This window comes from Ictalurus furcatus, chromosome 9, assembly GCF_023375685.1.
Source record: "Ictalurus furcatus strain D&B chromosome 9, Billie_1.0, whole genome shotgun sequence".
NCBI lineage: Eukaryota > Metazoa > Chordata > Actinopteri > Siluriformes > Ictaluridae > Ictalurus > Ictalurus furcatus.
In genome coordinates this window covers 19,332,565-19,351,295 of record NC_071263.1, presented here as the reverse complement: position 1 = coordinate 19,351,295, position 18,731 = coordinate 19,332,565, and the positions used below count along the sequence as shown (strand labels likewise).

At 38.9% G+C, this 18,731-nt stretch overlaps 1 protein-coding gene across 1 annotated transcript in view; it reads right to left on the bottom strand.

Moving 5' to 3' along the window:
- Window positions 1-912: 912 nt before the first annotated feature.
- LOC128612233 (1-phosphatidylinositol 4,5-bisphosphate phosphodiesterase beta-1) overlaps window positions 913-18,731 on the bottom strand; it is a 42,154-nt gene continuing 24,335 nt past the window's right edge. Inside the window, exons 11-33 of the mRNA XM_053632170.1 lie at window positions 18,360-18,506; window positions 15,005-15,162; window positions 14,635-14,717; window positions 14,179-14,263; window positions 13,886-14,072; window positions 12,947-13,023; window positions 12,771-12,867; window positions 12,590-12,674; window positions 12,134-12,258; window positions 10,355-10,509; window positions 9,184-9,348; window positions 9,001-9,100; window positions 8,799-8,903; window positions 8,227-8,342; window positions 6,671-6,806; window positions 6,439-6,492; window positions 5,920-6,139; window positions 5,634-5,814; window positions 5,378-5,454; window positions 5,204-5,293; window positions 4,829-4,886; window positions 4,638-4,724; window positions 913-1,499 (exon numbers count right to left, since the gene is read on the bottom strand). Of these exons, the coding sequence (XP_053488145.1) occupies window positions 1,299-1,499; window positions 4,638-4,724; window positions 4,829-4,886; window positions 5,204-5,293; window positions 5,378-5,454; window positions 5,634-5,814; window positions 5,920-6,139; window positions 6,439-6,492; window positions 6,671-6,806; window positions 8,227-8,342; window positions 8,799-8,903; window positions 9,001-9,100; window positions 9,184-9,348; window positions 10,355-10,509; window positions 12,134-12,258; window positions 12,590-12,674; window positions 12,771-12,867; window positions 12,947-13,023; window positions 13,886-14,072; window positions 14,179-14,263; window positions 14,635-14,717; window positions 15,005-15,162; window positions 18,360-18,506 (2,789 nt within the window). The 3' untranslated portion in view covers window positions 913-1,298. The remainder of the gene's footprint in view (window positions 1,500-4,637; window positions 4,725-4,828; window positions 4,887-5,203; window positions 5,294-5,377; window positions 5,455-5,633; window positions 5,815-5,919; window positions 6,140-6,438; window positions 6,493-6,670; window positions 6,807-8,226; window positions 8,343-8,798; window positions 8,904-9,000; window positions 9,101-9,183; window positions 9,349-10,354; window positions 10,510-12,133; window positions 12,259-12,589; window positions 12,675-12,770; window positions 12,868-12,946; window positions 13,024-13,885; window positions 14,073-14,178; window positions 14,264-14,634; window positions 14,718-15,004; window positions 15,163-18,359; window positions 18,507-18,731) is intronic.

Here is an 18,731-nt window from a genome sequence, read left to right as displayed (position 1 = left end):
CTTAACACTGAGAAACCAACAGGGGAAGTATGGGGAAGCATATTCTGGAAAAGAATCATCACGATACTTCACTTGGCATCACTGACCCCATGCTTCAAATCCTACAGTGAACCAATGAAATGGACACATACTGAAAGTATCTCACTCAAGTAAAAAGATTGCATAATAATACCAATACCTCATGAAATCCAAAGTGCATTTCCATATTTCTGATACTATTTCCATCCCTTCTGCATTAAGATATCAATTTCTTTACTTCATTACTTCAGTAAATAGGTTATTCTACTATATAAGTATATACTTAGCAAAAAAAAAGTTATTATGATTACGCATACTATAATGAAATAGAAAAGGAATGCAAAATAATTTGTCTTAAAATGACCTCTTAATAAAATTAATGAAAAATAATTAGAAATAACATATTGTTAAATCTATCTGCTCATAAAGACATTTTGTACTATGTAAAAAAAAAAAAAAACACATTACATCACATAACAAGCTACAAATTTGCAGATTTACAAATTGCACAAACTGCTGAATGCACCCTATTCATGCATTTCTGATAAACTGTTACTGTCCTGTACTGGACCCACTTAGTACAAATTTTATACTCTGCTCTACTTAATCGGTCTAGATGAATAAAACAAACAAGATCAGCATCAAATTTAGCAAAATAATGAATTTACATCTGCAAGCCACCTGTGCTTGCAAATAAAATTATATTATTATAAATTAATTTCAGGTACAGTGTCTTCTTCAAAACCCTCTGAAAGAGAAATTATATATATATATATATATATATATATATATATATATATATGTGTATATATATATATATATATATATATATATATATATATATATATATATATATATATATATATATATATATATATATATATATATATGGTTCCTGTTCTTACAACTGGTTACTTACTGGCCATAAATATGTGATTAGGATCATGAGTTGTGTAGAACACACCATATTAACTACAACAAATGTGAATATCATGTTAATTTAATTTGACTCAAAAATGTGATTATAAGTAGCATGAAAAATCGGTAAACCGTGCACATCATACATAACAGGTTCGTGTGGTTCAAGTGCTCTAAGTGATTTCTTGCCTGTTATCTTTTTACCCTCCACCCACAGACATTCTCCAAAACGCATTAATGACAAAGATGTCAAATCCCAAAAAAAAACCAAAAAAAAACCAAACAAAAAAAACAATTACCAATGGCAAAATGAATTAGGAAGAGTGCCTGTAGCACGGTGGAATTCTTAATGCTTCACTCTCTTAATCTTTCCTCTCGTCCTCCATATCGTCCTCAGACTGCGCTCCCTTATGGCTGAGTTTCTCCAATGTGTTAGAAGAAGGCAGGGACTCCTGATCACTCCCGTCAGTCTTTCGCTTAGTGGTTTCCTGCACAAACTCCTGAATCTCCACGGGCAGCCGACGAAACTTGTCCTGATACTCCTGATCCAGTTCGTTCTGAAGCTGCGAACAGATCATATCCATTACAAACTCAATATCTACACAGTGTTAAAGCAATTCCACAGAAAATGCCAATGGCCTTTCGCAGCATTTACACTTGACCTAACATTTACGCAATAAAGCATGAATCAAAATGATCTCTCCCAAGCTGACACCCTAATCACAAACTTTACAATCTGGTAAAGGTCACAATAAACGTGTCAAGCCGATAATACAGCTTTTTATAGAATCAGCGTTTGAGAGGGTGAACTGTTTGCCAGATGAAACCATTATGAAGTGTTAATGAAATCAGTTGTCGTAAATAATTAACATTATGAAGTACTTCTTGTTAAAATGTTGGCACACAAGAGCAGCATCAGACATCACACTGTGATCTGCATAGAGATGTTAGTATGCTACAGTATAGATCAGTATATAAGGTGGCCTGGAAAAAAACACCAGGTGACACTATGTATAAAAATAATAATCCATCCATCAATTTAATAATAATAATAATAATAATAATAATAATAATATTGGGTGGCATGGTGGCTTAGTGGTGAGGACGTTTGCCTCGCATTTCCAGGGATGAGGGTTCGATTCCTGCCTCCCTGTTTGTGCAAATTTGCATGTGCTCCCTGTGCTTCAGGGGTTTGCTCTGGGTACTCCGGTTTCCTCCGCTAGTCCAAAGACATGCACTGTAGGCTGACTGGCATTTCCAAATTGTCCATAGTGTGTGAATGGATATGTGAATGTCCCTGTAGGATAAGCAGTACGGAAAATGGATGGATGGATGGCATTTCCTTACTAAGACTATCTAAAATTATTTCAAAGATGTTCCAGATACTCTCAAATGGAATAACTCAGTGCGCCTATGCATGTATGTTACAGAGACAGATCGATGTCAGTGGCTTGCACTGTCAACTAATTGTTGATAAGTGGCTAGTCATCATTATGTGATTTTTTTTATTATTATTTTTTTTGCTATTATCATTCTAAATATTAGGTGACATTTATAGTGTCAGCAAAGTGCATTGTGCTGCCACATCTCTTTCACCTGACTAATACCGATCTTTATTTTTGTATTCCAAATGTTCTTTTCAGCCTTGCAGCCTAGGCTAGACCTACTGGTGAACGTTGTATGAGAACTATCGTGGACCAATGGGGATCCAAGACATTATAGATTTGTCAATGTGTAAATATAATTCAGGTGTATAAATTATCCAGCTTGACTTACAGATGTGCCAACAAATCACACACCTGGATATATACAGTTTACTGATATTTCTGAGCTACGTTTCAAAGACAAAGCAATTTGTTCATTCTTAATGTCATAATTTGGCAGCACTGGGAACAGATGCGCTTGTGGGTGCACTGAGACCTACAGGACCCTAGGGAAAGAGATACATGTACAGAATACAGAAGTGCAGCTCCTGAACTACCTATCTGAGACTCTGGCACTTATTATATTGTAACAATTTCTACAATTTCTAACATCTTTCTCACTATACAAAAACTCATGCACTGAACTTTGAGCCTGGACCTTTTGGACATCTCATCACGGAAGAAATTGTAGTTGCCTTATGTTCTTATCATGTTATACATGTCATCATACAGTTATTTGAAGGATATGATTTGTGATTTTGCATCGTTACATAAATTGCACTACCATGTTATATCCTATAATTATATAAATTGCACTGCCACTTCATGATACTATACTTAATTATTCAATCTTGTCAGGCTGTACATCATGAATTGTGTCTGTACGTAATTTATTTATATCTTGTGCTAAGGAATTCTCAAATCTAATTGATCAGAAGGTGTTGATTAATTATTCCATAACTTCAGATCTGACAATAACCTCAACTGCAATTCAAGTGATAGGTTTATATTAATGCTCTCATTCTAATATATTACAGTTTCTATAGAACAACTAATTTACAAGGACTTGTATGGCACATGCTCCACATAACCTAAGTCTAATGATAAATAAGTTTAAAAACAGTGTTGTTATTTATAACATATAACACTGTAAAACAAGTAAAACATCTAATCACTGGTATGGTGAAAACAACACTTATGAAAGGAGTCCCCAGTGACAATGCTTTGTAACTGTCAGAGGTAAAGCTTTTTCTTTAATGTTTCACCAGGACAGAAGACTTCCTGCCTTTTGGTTTTCTGTAGCTAGCTGCATTTTGTCTTATTAATGTCAAGAAAGAGATAAAAGCAGGGCAGGTGTGAGTGAGTTACAGAACATAAAATATATATATAAAAGTATTTAAAAAATTGTCATTATTTAAATATAAAAAATTTAATCACTGGAAAATTGCTGTAGTATAAGAATAATAAAACATTTTTGGACATGTTTTTTGGGCCCCGTTCTTTATTCCTTATTTAATGTTATTTATTAATTTGCTATTTAATGTTTAATGTTATTTAACAGGTCTGGTGGTATAATTTTAACTTCGTACTGCATGCTGTTGGTCTAGTCATTTTGTATAACTGTAATATTGTGGTTTTGGGATAGTTAAAGAAAAATCCAGTGCACTCCTTTCACTCATAGAAAACTGAAGACATGACATCAGTGGTGAACTTATTTCCCCCATAATGGCTATAATGTATGTACACATCTACAGTCTCATAATGCAACAAATGCCGAATGTGCTGTAACAATACATAACAGCAGCTGCTGTGAGGCACTGAACAAGTTACAAAGGAGGCCTTTTTGTCTTCTATTTAGGTGACATTAGAAGTATAATCAGTTATTTTGGTGGACGTTCGCTGAAGCTAGCTGTTTTGAAACTTAAAATTCAAACAAAAACAGCACTTTTGTTTGGTGTTCCTTTCAATACACACACACGCACGGACACACACACAGAAGCCCTGAAGAGAACTGATACATCTTTGTCTTGATTGGTTGGATGTTGTTGATCCACACTATTTATCTTCAGGCATGTTTACAAAACCTGGGGTGTCACAGAGGCCGATGTTTCTCTTCTCTGTGTAGCTATTTTGTTGATAGAGAGAACTGCACCAAATATTACAAAACGTGCCCTAACTAAAATCACTCACCACGCATTTTGCATCAAAAGTTATACAAATCTGGAAGTACAGGCTCAAGCTAAATACATGCCTATAGATCGAAAATGATGTGCATACCTTAGGTTTTTCTTCAGCGATTTGTTGAAGAATGTTCTTATGGTTCTCGGCAAGCTTTTCATGTCTTTTGGTTTGAGCATCTTCCAGCTGGCCAAAGAATATAAACAATAGAAACAAATCAGGTTAAAGGCATGTCAACTGTTTTTGGTCATGTACTCACAAACACCTCTGTGTGACAGAATACCTCTTACCCTTTTAATGTGTTGTACCACTTCATTAACATACGACCTGTTGATCTCCAGCTTTTCCCTAAAAGCACAGATATTTGATATTTTAAAAGTTGGGCAATCTATTAATCTGGTGATGTCTGTCACATGTCTGGTATGGTGTTTCACAGTTTCACAATGCTACACAATTTATTCAAAATTTGATATGAGGCAGCAGTTATAAGAATCATTTGTAAAATAGAGGAACGTGAATCAACTCTTGACTGATTTTAGGACACATTTTGTCTTTCACTGCCATCTACAGGACACTATCTCTCTAGGTACAATGACCTTATATTTACTTCGGAATTGCCTTTTTGTGTTGTTTTTTCCAAGAGTCAACTCAAAATCTCTACTTACTCCTCTGTCAAGTGTTTCTCTTTTGATTTGGCTTCATTCAGCTTCTCCTGCCTTTTCTTGTCCATTCTCTTTTTCAGTTCTTTCTTTTCTCTGTGGACATTAAGACATCAATAAGGCCCATGCTGGGACTAAACGAGAGGCATCGTTTTTATGTTTTATTCATATCAAGCTTACTTTTCACACAAGTCTTTCAGTTTCTTCATTTGGTTGCTTTGACTCTCCTCAGCTAGCAGGGTTAGTTTCTCCATTAGCTGTGGAATATGTATATATATATATATATATATATATATATATATATATATATGACAAAATTGTGTTTCAATATATACATTTATTTATAGATAAGAGATTTAACTTAAGCCTGTGGCGTATAAATAAAAATTGTGCTATGAAATTTTCGACTGTACGAGATAGTAGCCATTCACTCTACCTGCTTAATGTGTTCTTTTTTCAGGTACTTCTCGCTGTAATACTGTTCCTGCCGCAGATTCAGGAGCTGCTGCTGCTGCTGTTCCTTGAGCTCAGCCAGTTTTTGTCCACTCTCCTGGTCCAGAGTTGCCAGCTCCTGCTCAAAAAACGAGGCACCATGCTCTGGACTGGAGGACAGACATCTGAGGAACAGAGCTCAAATCTCAAGTCCATCCACCTCCCAGCTATAGAGTATAAACACATTTGCACTTTTAAGAAGGAATCTTGAGCAGAGAATGTAGACCTACCTCTTCTTACCATCTCGTTTTGCAGATTTCTGCAGCACAGCTCTTCTGCGGAGGTAGTCATGCTGGAATTCGTTGTATTTGGCGGTATGCTCCTTGATCAGTTCTGTGGTTTTTTTGTGATGTTTCTTCACCAGCTCCTTCATTTCTTTATAATGTCTTCTCTGCTCCCTGACAAAAACCTTCTGCTGCTTCAGCTCCTCTAATGTGTGCGCTTCTATCTCTAAGATGGGACAAAGTTCATAAAGTTCTTCATTAGCCTTGAAGGAGAACATACAGTCATTAAATAGTTTTTATTGTCTGGACAGTTATTTAAAAAAATAATAAAAATACAGATTTATTAGTCTTACGGGAAAACAAGTGTTAACAAGTTGATTAGAAAAAAAGAAGACATCATAGGGGTTCAGGCAAGATTCCTTGTGATAAACTAATTGTATTATTCTTGTCTTATAGAACTATACATTGAATGCAATTAGGAATGTTTTACAGTCATTGTGGTGTGTAGTATAAACAGTGACTGACCAGTGAGGACACTGTGTATAAGATCTTCAGTCTTTGCTGCAGATTTAGCTGACCCTAAAACACACAAACACCTGTACAGATAAGTTTTGTGAATATACAAAATAACCATTTTCACTCTCCAGCACTAGAAGCAATATTTGTTTAATATTTATGTCATTTTGAAATCGAAAACCCCAGAAATAAAAAAGCAATCTAGCACTAAATTATATGAACATAAATTTGGTGCTCTTACCTGTAGACTGGGGCTGTGTATTGAGCTGTGACGCTGGTTTCGGCGTTACACTCAGAGTGTGACTCAGGCCATTCTCCACAGGTGCAGGTTTGGGCTCACTCTTTGCCTCTGAAGCCTGCTCAACACCCGAGTCAGTCTGACAAACAAGAGTAGATGAAGATGAAAACAATGTTGAAAACAACAGAGGATTGATTTTGAGGGGTCCTCTGTTTTTCAGTGAGTTTTTCTTAAATGCAATCTTGTCATTCAGAATAATGTTCCACATTAGAAATCATGTGTTTCAAAAAACAAAAAAAGTAAAAAAAAAAAACCCCCAACTGTCTAATCTGGGAAGGTTTAGGGGGGAGTGATGCAACAGAGAAGCATTCACCCTTTCATCAGGAAATTGCGAGTTAAAATCCAGATGACGCCACAGACACCAATGGCCTAGGGAGCACAATTGACTGTGCTCTCAGAGAGGGAGAGATGGCATACTTTCCTTCCCCTTTCGATCACAGTGAGTAGCCATTTGTAGGCATCTGTGAGTTATGTATGCAGAAGAGGGTGCTTCTGTATGTGGAAGAGATACAAATGTGTTACTCTGCCCTGTGACGTAGCATGAGCAGCATTTCTGAAGGATGTGGTTGGCAAATGGATTCACATATCTCACAGGAAGCATGTGTTAGCCGTTACCCTTCTCGGTTGGTAGCTGTCATACGACAGTGGAGAGATAGTGGGTGGGAATTGGCAGATGACCAAATTGGGAAGAAAATGAGGGAAAACAAGATGTCATAATCTGTAACTGATAAAAAAGCCCTTTTTATTTACTAAAATCATTGTGACAATCACTGACCATTTTGTTAATTCACCAATAACTAAGTCAGTATCAGATATTAGTAGTTAAGAAACGGCAACAGTTAACACAATTTTAGGAGCAAATGTGGATAAAAGAAAACAAACCAGACAGAGCAAGTGGTGTTTCAAGTGAATATTAAGATATGTTAAAATTTCATAAGCGATATTGTAATGTCTGTACTGTAAAACCGGATAGTTCATTTCACTCAAAAAATCTGAGGAAATTAATTACCTCAAAATTTATATGTTGATAAATCAATTTCTTTAAGCCAAATACACTTAAATATAACAAAAATTTAACTCAGACTTAGGGTTAAGGTTATATTGAAGTGTATTTGGCTTAAAGAAATTGATTTATCAACTTAAAAATTTTGAGGTAATTAGTTTCCTCAAATGTTTTGCATTAAATGAACTTATCCGGTTTTACAATGTGTAAATGTAAATACAAGGGTCAAAGATAAGGTGTGTCTTTCGAAGGCTGTTCAATTTACCAAAAAATATTCATATACAAAAGTATTATATCAGTCCAATCTTAACTTCATTATAATAATTTGCATTACAGTCCTGATTTCAAATGTTTCAAAAAAGATAAAAATGTACGGTAAATTCAGAACATTAATTCCACTCATATTATTCTGTTAAGCCACATGAGCACTGAGGTGAACCTGGAGTGAACTGTGTAAATCTGGATGTAACAAGATTCAGTCATACACAGGCCCCACCTCTTTGGCATCTTTCTCCTCCTCCCCTTCTTCTAATGTCAGAGCAGCCAGCTGCTTGGATCGCTGCTCCATTAAGTTGACGTATCTAATGGGGTTAGACAGGGCCTCTATGACATCTGTTCCAATAAGAAACACACAGTCAGTCATCACAAGCATGGCAAATTTCATCCAGACTGTCAATTCATCATTATTTGAATCCACAATGGCATTGCAATTTTTTCCCCTGCTGTCTCACAAGAATGTTATCTGTCTCGGCTCTGACGTCACTGGCGACTTCTGTGGAGGACTGAGCGCTCCTCATAACAAAAGCGTTAAATGCTGTTGAAAAGGCTAGAGCCAATTGCACCTGTAGGCCCCAACGGCATAAAACATCTGAAGTAAAGTCACATGTGCTGAACAGGAAGTACAAGTCCCGTTAGTCTCTGCATTTCACAGTTTCTGAATCACACCTTTAGCTCAGTCCTGCACTGCTAAAACCTGTGGCACTGTGATCATGATGGAATTTCACATTCGAACAATAGGGTGAAGAAAAAGGGCAGGTAATTATTATGTGATAATTTGATACTACTTACCTGCAAAAGTGTCTGGCACGTAATCTTTCACTTCAATATACACAAATAGAGCAGGAAGAGTGAGTGACTGGTTTTTCTCATTTCTCAGTCCAATATACCGGTAACCTGTAACAACAATAAAGCTTGTGTAAGAACACTTTCATCATTTAATTGGATATAACTCACATATAAATCCGGTTTAGCAGAGAAAGCAGACATCTACCTGGTCGAATGGCTGATACAGGAATTAACCGATGACCTATGAACTTTCCACCCTCCTCAAATACAGCTATTCTCATTGAGGCAAGAGTAGGTAGAACCACCTGTAAAAGAAGGGAAAACGACAGTAAAATGATTCATTTAAAGCCGCATTCTGTGTGTGACAATTCTGAGTGAGGTGCTCTACCTTTTTAAAAACGATCGGCTCTTCATCCCACACAGGGTTGATGGCGTTGTTCTGGGATGTCTTTGTTTTGAATGCTTTCCGTCTCGTGTCAACTGGGAGCCCAAACATGTCAATCTCCACATACACCCCTACTTTCTTGTCAGTAAGGAACTGTCCTGATATGATCTGATTGGTCAAAACAGTAATAACTGCATTCACAATATAATATAATATATAATAATACACACGCAATCCTGTAAGTATATCTGTTACCTGGTTATATGAAATATGTTGATGTCAACATTATGTTGAGTCTGTCTATGATCATATAACCAGGACCTTCAAAATTCAGTACACATGTGCAGTACATGTTTCCTGCCGCTACTTAGTTCTTTGTCCTGTGTTCTTTCAACACAGATTTTTATAATCCAAATACAGACATTTGCACAATACATTTAATAATTCACAAGAAAGAACAGAAATGAAGCTCCACACTCAATGACTTAGTGGTAGTTGTGAGCCAGTGGTATTATTAACTGAAAAGCTTGAACTGCACAATAAATAAGAATTATGGCTCTATTTTGTTTCACTTGCTGTAAAATCTGCTTGAGTTTTATACAACACCATATGTTGAAGGCTTAATTATTCTGCCGCATTCAGGAAAACAAAGTAAACCTATTGTGTAAAACAATAAAAGAAAAAAAGAAGAAAAGTCTTGCTGTAGGAATTTACAGCCAGAAGAAGAAATAAGGTATTTTTGCTAATCTCTCACTATATAGATAACATTGAAATAATTACGCATGCTTGTGTTTTGACAGCTTCCCACTCCCACTTCTAAAAGGACACAGTACCCCTAGTTTGTGATGATTTTATGGTCTGGGACTTAAGCCTAACATCATTTTTTTTGGATAATACACTAGTAAAACTTTTACTTTTTAGTTTTACTTTTATCTAAACCCAGACACAATCAATATCAGTAATAATGTTTCAGTAGTTTACTAAATTGCAGTAGTTGTGTTGATATAGGTGTTCAGTATTTTGTATTAAGAAGTGCTTCTTACACCATGCAAAAAACCCCAAAATGTAGCCATTTACTAGTCATTTTATGAAATTCCCAAAGGGACCTCATATGCACTAAACAGAAGTCACAAACATTTACTTGCAGTGTGAAGCCAGTCCATAGGACACAAACCTTTATTGATAAAGTATTGGCTACAATCCCATCCACAGTGCTTTCTGTGAAGGGGTCAAAGTGCTTATCTGGTCGTCTCATGAACTCAGGTTTAAGCCTGTAGCCACTCTTCCCATTATACTCATACATGCCCAAGTTCAGCTGCATGGAAAGATCTAGGTAAGCAAAAGAAGACACAAAGAACATTCATACAAATGTATTTTCAGTTTTTCAACTACAATGAAATGAAGTCCCCTTCTTGGATCTAAACCTTGTTGTGGCGAAGGGGCTGGGGAAGTAGGGGCGTGGTTGAGCGTCAGCTGCAGACAGAGAGGAGGCGGGTTGAAGCGGCAGGTAATGTATAATGATTCTCATGTGTTTTTGATCAAGGTGAGTTTACTTATGTGTGCTTTGTTTTTTTTTTTTCAGGAGAACCCTGTGAATGAGAGAGCAAGAGCTGAGCTGAACTGTTTGTGCTTGTGTGTGTTCACGACAACGGAAGCACTGAAAAGCAATTGTAGAGAAATAAAAGGGAAAAAGGGAAGCATGGCGCTCCATAAAAAAGTTCCCTATCTCACAAATCCTCCTTCCCACATACGCACCGGGCACAGAAACCCAGTAGGAGGTACCACCTTTGGTTACTGGGACCCACCCCAGGAGCCAGGTATTGGGGGTGGTTGGTTTCCAAATAATGATCACAGAAGGCTCTCCTGATTCAAGCTCTGCAGAGTAAATGTGGGGGAGTATTGACCTCTTTACTCTGGAACAGTGGATCAGCTCTTCACTGTGGTCTTTGCACATTTTTTTAAGGGGGCGTGAAGTATGCTAAACCAATCTACATGTTTTTTTGTGGATATGGAGAAAGCCTATGATCATGTGCCACAACAGTTTGTTGTGGGAGGTATTTCGGTCCTCACTTCGTGCAGTCTGGTCTTGTCTGGTAAAAGTGATAGTTTTGTCCACATCCTTGGCATTAAGTCAAAACTATTTACGTTGGGTGTCATGCTCCTTCAAGGGTGTGTCTTGTCTCCATTCCTTTTTGCACATTTCATGGACAAAATATCAGGACATAGTTAAGCTTTGAAAGGTGTCCAGTATCAGGGAGAAGAAGTAGCATCCCTGTTATTTTACAGGTGATGTTGATGTCTTGGCACTGTCAGAAGTAGACCACCAACACCCACTTGAACCCTGTTGAGTGTAAAGCAGCTGGGATCTCCTAGTCTAAGAGCATGGTTCGCTCCTAGAAAAGGGTGGTATGTTCCTGTTAGGTAAGATGAGAGATATTGCCCCTGGTGGATGACTTGAAGTACCATTGGGTTTTATTCACAAGTGAAGTTCTATGCTTACCAGTCAATCTATGTTCATATCCTCACCCAAGGTCATGAGCTGTGGCTAGTGACCAACAGAATATGGTCAGAAGCTGCAAGTGGCAGAAATGAGGTTCCTCCTCAGAGTTACTGGGCTTACTCTCCATGATAGAGTAAGATGCTCCGCAATCTGAGAAAGGCTTGAAGTAGAGCTGCTGCTCCTCCAAACCAAGAGGAGCCAGATGATGTGATTCAGGCACCTAATAAGGATAGCCCAAGTCAGATCCTGCTAAAACTGTACCTGCTGGAAAGATTATATCTCACATCTAGTTTGGAACATTTAGGGACCCCCTAGGAGGAGCTGGAATCTGTGGCTAGGGATAGGAAGTCTGGGCTGACCTTCTCAACGTGTTGCTACCTCAACCCCAACCAGGAAAATTAATGACATGATGTTCATATACAGAGGAAGACTTAAGAAATAGATTGCTTTTACCTATTGTCTGAAAGTTTAGTGCCACCAGCTGGCAGCCTGCGTTCCAGAACACTTGAGGCATGTAGTTGGAGGAGTCAACTCGAGTGCCCTTGGGGTAGATTCTACTGAGCTGAAGCTTGTTGTATCTTAGAGAATTTGGTTAAGAATGTAAAGGCATTCTTATAACAGTTACAGACTCCTCAATGTACAGTAAAGAGATTATTATCCTAAACATTCACAGTATAACACAGGGCAATATTCAGTGGAAGGAACATGATTATCTATAATTATAACCGATTACTATAGTTCTGACTATTCTCACATACCTGCTTATTTGGGCCACAAGTTGTGTATAAAAATTTAGATAGCTATCCTCATTCCTCACCATGTTTATTCAGATACCATGTGGGTTACAGCAGGATAGAACAGAAGTGGCAGTAACTTTTAACTGCAGGATTTATTAAATAGAAAAGATACTCCACAAACTCCACAGGAGTCTTGGTGAGCTGCTCCAGGGCCTTTGTCTCCACAAATGATGACATTTGATAACTGCGGTTGACCTCTGAAAACACAATGATGGAAAAGGCATCAGCCTTAGCATCATAGTAGCAAATTAGGCCAAATAATTGGGCCCAACATTACAAGCAATTCTACTCACTTTTTGAAGTCTCAAAGGAGTGGAACTTAGTGGGTTGGATGTAATTAACTAGAGTGGACATTTCTTCAGTTGCAAAAGCCTCACATCCTGCTGTGCCCTGTAGAGAATTCATACACAAACATATCAGCTGGTAAATTGTCAGACTTGCAGTAATTGTGATAAATAAGTTCACTTACCTCATCCATTGACTTCTTACAGTCATCATCATCATCGTCTTCATCTTCATCATCATCTGCCTCCACCTCTGCTGAAGCTAATGAACAACAGTAAAGAGGGTTTTAGGGCAAAAAAAAATTACAGACCTAAGCTTAAGGCCTGGTTTAAACTTCTGTGAGTGCATATCTGCGAGCACATCAGGGCATCATGTGTAGACACTCACATGTACATCATACTTGCATGCAACTTGAACATGTGCAATGTGGAAGGGGGCACTGAAAACTGTTGGGTACGTGTTGATTAAAAATACTAATGAAGCCAGGTAGCTTCATAAACGTTCATAAAGTCAATGGTAAGAAATGATAGCTTTGTTTACTAATGAGAGTGCCTGAAACTACTGTAATGTTAGTGGAACTGTGTTATGCATTGATCAATAAATAGACACCGTGCCTAAAATGTCCAAGTTTAATTCATGCACTTTCACACATGCAAAATTTATATCACTTACATCACTACTGTGGGGACTTAGAGGACAAAACAATATAATCACAGTATAACACCCTATAATGGCCGTAACATGATGCTGAGCTGTACCGGTGAGCAGTCTTAAGCATATTATATATAAAATACAGAGCCTATATCAGCACTTGCTGACAAAACACAAGTTATGTCCCACAAACAGTGTGTTCCTCCTAAAGTTGAAATGAAGCCACCAATAGTTAATATACACACCACTGGTAATAGCATAGTATGTCAAGCTATAAAAGCAATAGCATTGCATAAGCATAGTTATCTCTATACTTTACAACCCACCAGATGGCACTACAAGGATAACAAATAGGGACAAAAAACGTTTGCACCTGAAACAGGTGGTGATTTAAAAGTCACTACGTAATTCTTTTCTTCATCCTAATGCTTTAGATAAAAAGACTAAACCTTTAACGGCATGTTGAGTTTACCTGCAGGCCCAGCGCTGGGGGAGGATGGCTCAAACACACTGGAGGAGTCACTGTTGGTGTTTGAGGCTTGCTCTGACAGCTTCTTCTTTGTGCTCCCATCGGGTGGTTTGGGGTGAGACTTTTTGTTCTTAATAAGGATCTTCCCTATGAGTTCCTGTGGACTGGGCAGTGGAACTCCTGACTCGAGCTAAAAAATACACAGAATAAACTATTTCCTTACATGCTGTCCTTATTGTAGACTTTGTGCATGACTGTAATAGTGTGAAAAGGATCTTGAACACCAAGGTACAAACCGGATATTTCTCAAGTGGCTCAGTTAAAAGGGCATCTCCAAAAATCGATCTGCAATATTCTGCCATCTTGGCTTGTTGTTTTGGACTGTAATTACAAGCACAATAATATTTTTGATTAAAAAATAATAATATAAAATTCTCAAAGGTAGGAATGTATTTTATCAGCCAAGCAATGCCATAGGTTTTTACAAAATGTTGCTACTTTAAAAGGTGTCATAATGAGCTGACAATTTATGACACATTTTCTTGTATACAGCAAGAAATGGAGCAGCAACAGTGTGTGGCATTTCAAGAGGGACAAGTGAAAACAAATTGTGCATTACAGACTATGCTATAATCATTCTACTCCTTGTTGCCATAGTTGCACTCAGCTTTTGTGGGTGCAGAACATTGGCACTCCAAGGCCAAAGGTAAGAGATGCTTGTCACATGCAAGCAGTGTGGTGTTTTCACTCACGAGTCCACATGATTCTCAAAGGACAGGATGATGGGAAAAGGAGACGTTTTAAAAGCACATTCGGCAATAGCCTCGATTACTTCCTGAAAGAGGAATAGATTGAATATGAATAGGTTTTAGAGGGGAGAATATAATCATTGAATGAGATGTAAAATCTAACACACTTAAGTTCTATCCAAATGCAGTTTATTTCAGGGTGAGAAACTCATTTAGCATTGCAATTGCATTAAAAGAAGTATTAAGTTAATAGGATACCACCGAGCTAAAGGCCCTCTGGGGTAAAACCAATAGAAAACCGGTTGCATCTGGATCAGTTTAAGATGTATCTAAGTGACAGTCCAAAGTTCATTGTGTCTACGACATGTATTACCTTAAAGGAGATCTCAGAGGTCATGGTGAAGCCATGGGTGATAACCGGTTCCTCTTCAGCTGTCCGGCCTTTCCAGCAGTCCAGTTCCACACAGCGACAGCCAGACAGCAGCACCTGCCTGTACATCTCCACTGAAGAGTTTCCTGCTAGCTGCCCCGCTGGAAAATACACATGTACACACACACTCATTGTACACACACACTGAGCATTTCCTGTACGACTGCCAAATATATTTTTTGAGCTTGGCAAACCCCAAGCCAGACAAGAGGCAGTGGCTGGGGTACACGCTGTCCCAGCTTGCCAGTGGGTGGAGTGTCTGGCCAGTACAGAATCCAGTGGACTTAACAATGTAACTCAGTTTGTGGGACTATTGATAAAGGAGTTTGGGAGTCCAGAGTACACCCCCAACCTGGATGATCTTTTGGGGGGAACCAGTTTGACAAGCGAGCCTGATCTGCCATTCACCACATATTATGAGCAGGCCGACCGGGTGGCCTCCACAGCCGTAACTCCAGCCTGAGACCTATGAGGTGGTCTCCCATGCAGAGCTCCTGCCAGAGGTCAACATGGCGACCTAAGCTCCAGAGGTCCAGCCTGAGACCCATGAGGTGGTCTCACCTGCAGAGCTTCTGCCGGAGGTCAACGTGGCAACCTCATCTTCAGAGCTCCAGCCAGAGGTCAACGTGGGGACATCATCTCCAGAGCTCCAGCCTGAGACCCACGAGGCGTTTCATCTGCTGAGCTCCAGCAGGAGGTCGATGAGGTGACCTCCCATGCCAAGTTCCAGTTTGAGGTAGACAAGATGGCCTCCCATGCAATGTTTTTGCTAGAGGTCAACGAGGCGACCTCCCAAGCCAAGTTCCTGTTGGAGGTCGACGAGACGACCTCCCAAGCCATGTGTAAGATCTTTCACTACCCTCCCTCCCCTACTGTGGATTTCATTCAGCCTGTAGAGTCGATGGAGAATGTCGCTCAGCCTCCCTGCTCAACTGAGGATGCCACTCAGCATCCCTGTACAGCTGAGTATGCTGCTCAGCGTCTCTGCTCAGCAGAGGATATTGCTCTTCCTACCGTTGTTGCCAAGAGCTCCGATTTGTTTCCCTGCTCTACCTTGGACCTCATTATGCCAGGCTTCTCTATGGATGTTGCTCCACCTTCCCACTTGGCTGAGGATTCCACTCTGCCATGCTGCTCTGCTGAGGACATCGTTCTGCCTCCATGTTCTGCTGAAAACATTGCTTTTTTTCTCTGCTTTGTACTATATGTCGATCCCCCTTCTTGCTCCGCGGAAGACATCGCTCCCCCTTCTTGCTCCGTGGAGGACATCACTCTCCCTTCTTGCTCAGCGGAGGACATCGTTCCCCCCTCATGCTTCACGGAGGACATTGTTCCCCCCTCTGGCCTCGCAGAAAACTTTGCTCCCCCCTCTGGCCTCGCAGAAAACTTCGCTTCCCCCTTTGGCCTCACTGCGAGACTTGCCTCCCACTTTGGCCTCATGGCGAGCGTCTCTTCACCCTCTAGCTGCATGATGAATGTCGCTCCACCTTGAGCTTTGTTCCCTCTTCTGGTGGTGCGGTAGCCATCGCTCCATGCTCAAGAAAGGCAGACAAGATGGCGCACCAATTCAAGCCCCCATCTGAAACTGTTTTTCTGTCATGTCACGGCAAACTAGCGATTCCATTTCCCAGAATGCACCGCAAACTACAAACATGGCTGATGACTACAACTCCCAAAAGTACGCACAGACACGTCACCTTCTCCTGAGGACTAATCACACACACCTGTTCCCAATCACACTCATAATCACATCACACTATATAAAAGACTGTTCAATCACTGTTTCTGCAAAGTAATACACTCAGTTGCTATTGTCTCTGTCATTTACCAAGCCTTGCTATTGTGTTGTTATTCTGGTTATGATTCTACTTTACCCTTGACCTTGATTTTTGCCTTTCCTGCTCTAACCTGTTTATCTGATCACCTGACCTCTGACTGTCTTTGTTGTTGTTTTTGCTTTGCCTTCTGGATTATATGCTCTTCAATAAAGTTCTTAACTGTGGTTGAATCCGTCCAAAACCTCACTACATGACAATGTATCATTCACATGAGCTAAATAACAATTTTTTTTCCTGTTTGCCTTAATAAATATACAATTTGGGGTGTTTTCACATAAAGTGAAAAATGCATGGTAGAATCTAAACAAATAAGCTAATTTAGCACCACGTTTGTCTCACACCTCCAAGGTTGAGGGTTCAATTCTCGCTGCAGTACAAAAAATTGATGGATGGAAAACCATTATTTTAAAGTTTAAGGTTTCTCAAAATTATGTCTTAGTAGGTCAAAAGTATTATGTATTCTGACTTATTACAACTATATTTCCAACTTACTATTGCTGTGGTAAATTGCACCTCCGATGCAAACAGTTTTTGAAAATAATTCTTTACTTAATAATTTCTTTACTTAGGAATAGAATAGTCATGGCTACACTCGTTCACAACTATTTTGTCTTCAAATCCTATTTTAAACAGTTTTTCAACACATCTTACTGCCTAAAAGTAACACATAAAGCGTATCATTTAAAAATTACTTCCCCTTAATTTACACATAACATAATATATCCATTTTTATAAATCACTGTCAACATGCCCACTTCACTGTGAACACAGTTGATCAGATTGCACATGCAAATTAGCCCCTTTATTTGTCATCATAGTAAATCAGGGCTTAAATGTCTTGGTATAAGGTAGATTGATTTGTCTTCTTCATAATGCATAATGTGAAACTGAATCCTGTTATCATTTTATTTAAAGTAATTAAATAATAAAGTGCTTCAAAAATTCAATATAAAGAATATATTGTATCCATTATTCTACAGTTCTTCTAGTCCATCTATTTTCTATACTACTTATCCTACACAGGGTCATGGGGAGCCTGGAGCCTATCCCAGGGAACTCTGGGCACAAGACAGGGTGCCAACCCATCGCTGGGCACAATCACACACACCTTCACACACTACGAACAATTTGGAAATGCCAATCATGTCTTTGGAGTCTGGGAGGAAACCCCTAAAGCACAGGGAGAACATGCAAACTCTACACACACAGGGCGGAGGTGGGAATTGAACCCCCAAGCCAGGAGGTACAAGGCAAACTTGCTAACCAATAAGTCATCGTGCCCTTAACTGACCCAAACAATTTCAGGTTAGAAATATTTTTATTATTGTTTTCTAAGAACCATTTTTTTTACTCTAGCAAAAATTTTCAACCTAGACAGAAAAATAGGATTAAATGTGCATGGACGGGTGTCTGTAGAAATCAAAGGCTGCTTTGTGGACTGAGCTTAAGACTGAACATACCTGTGAGATAGGTGTTATGAGAGGAGTTGATGAAGTAGTGTGAAAGCGGGAAGGTCATGTCTTCACTCTGGTCCAGTTTCTCAGGTGGTAGTACACCATTCTCATCACTAATCAAATATCTGGTGAATCCGTCGATTGAAATCTGCCCTGTAACACAGTTTGGCAAATGTGCTTACTCTATGTCCATAGGTTAAATTTCATCATTTTCAGCAGCTCTAGCAAAAATAACAATTCAGCTTGTAACATGGTTGACATGACATGCCTGCTACAGTATACCAGCAGTAAATCTGTTTCACACTACTTTTACACCTAAAGTAACAACCTGTCTCATCAGTAGTGAAATTAATGCAGGAATTGCAAACAATCATCAAA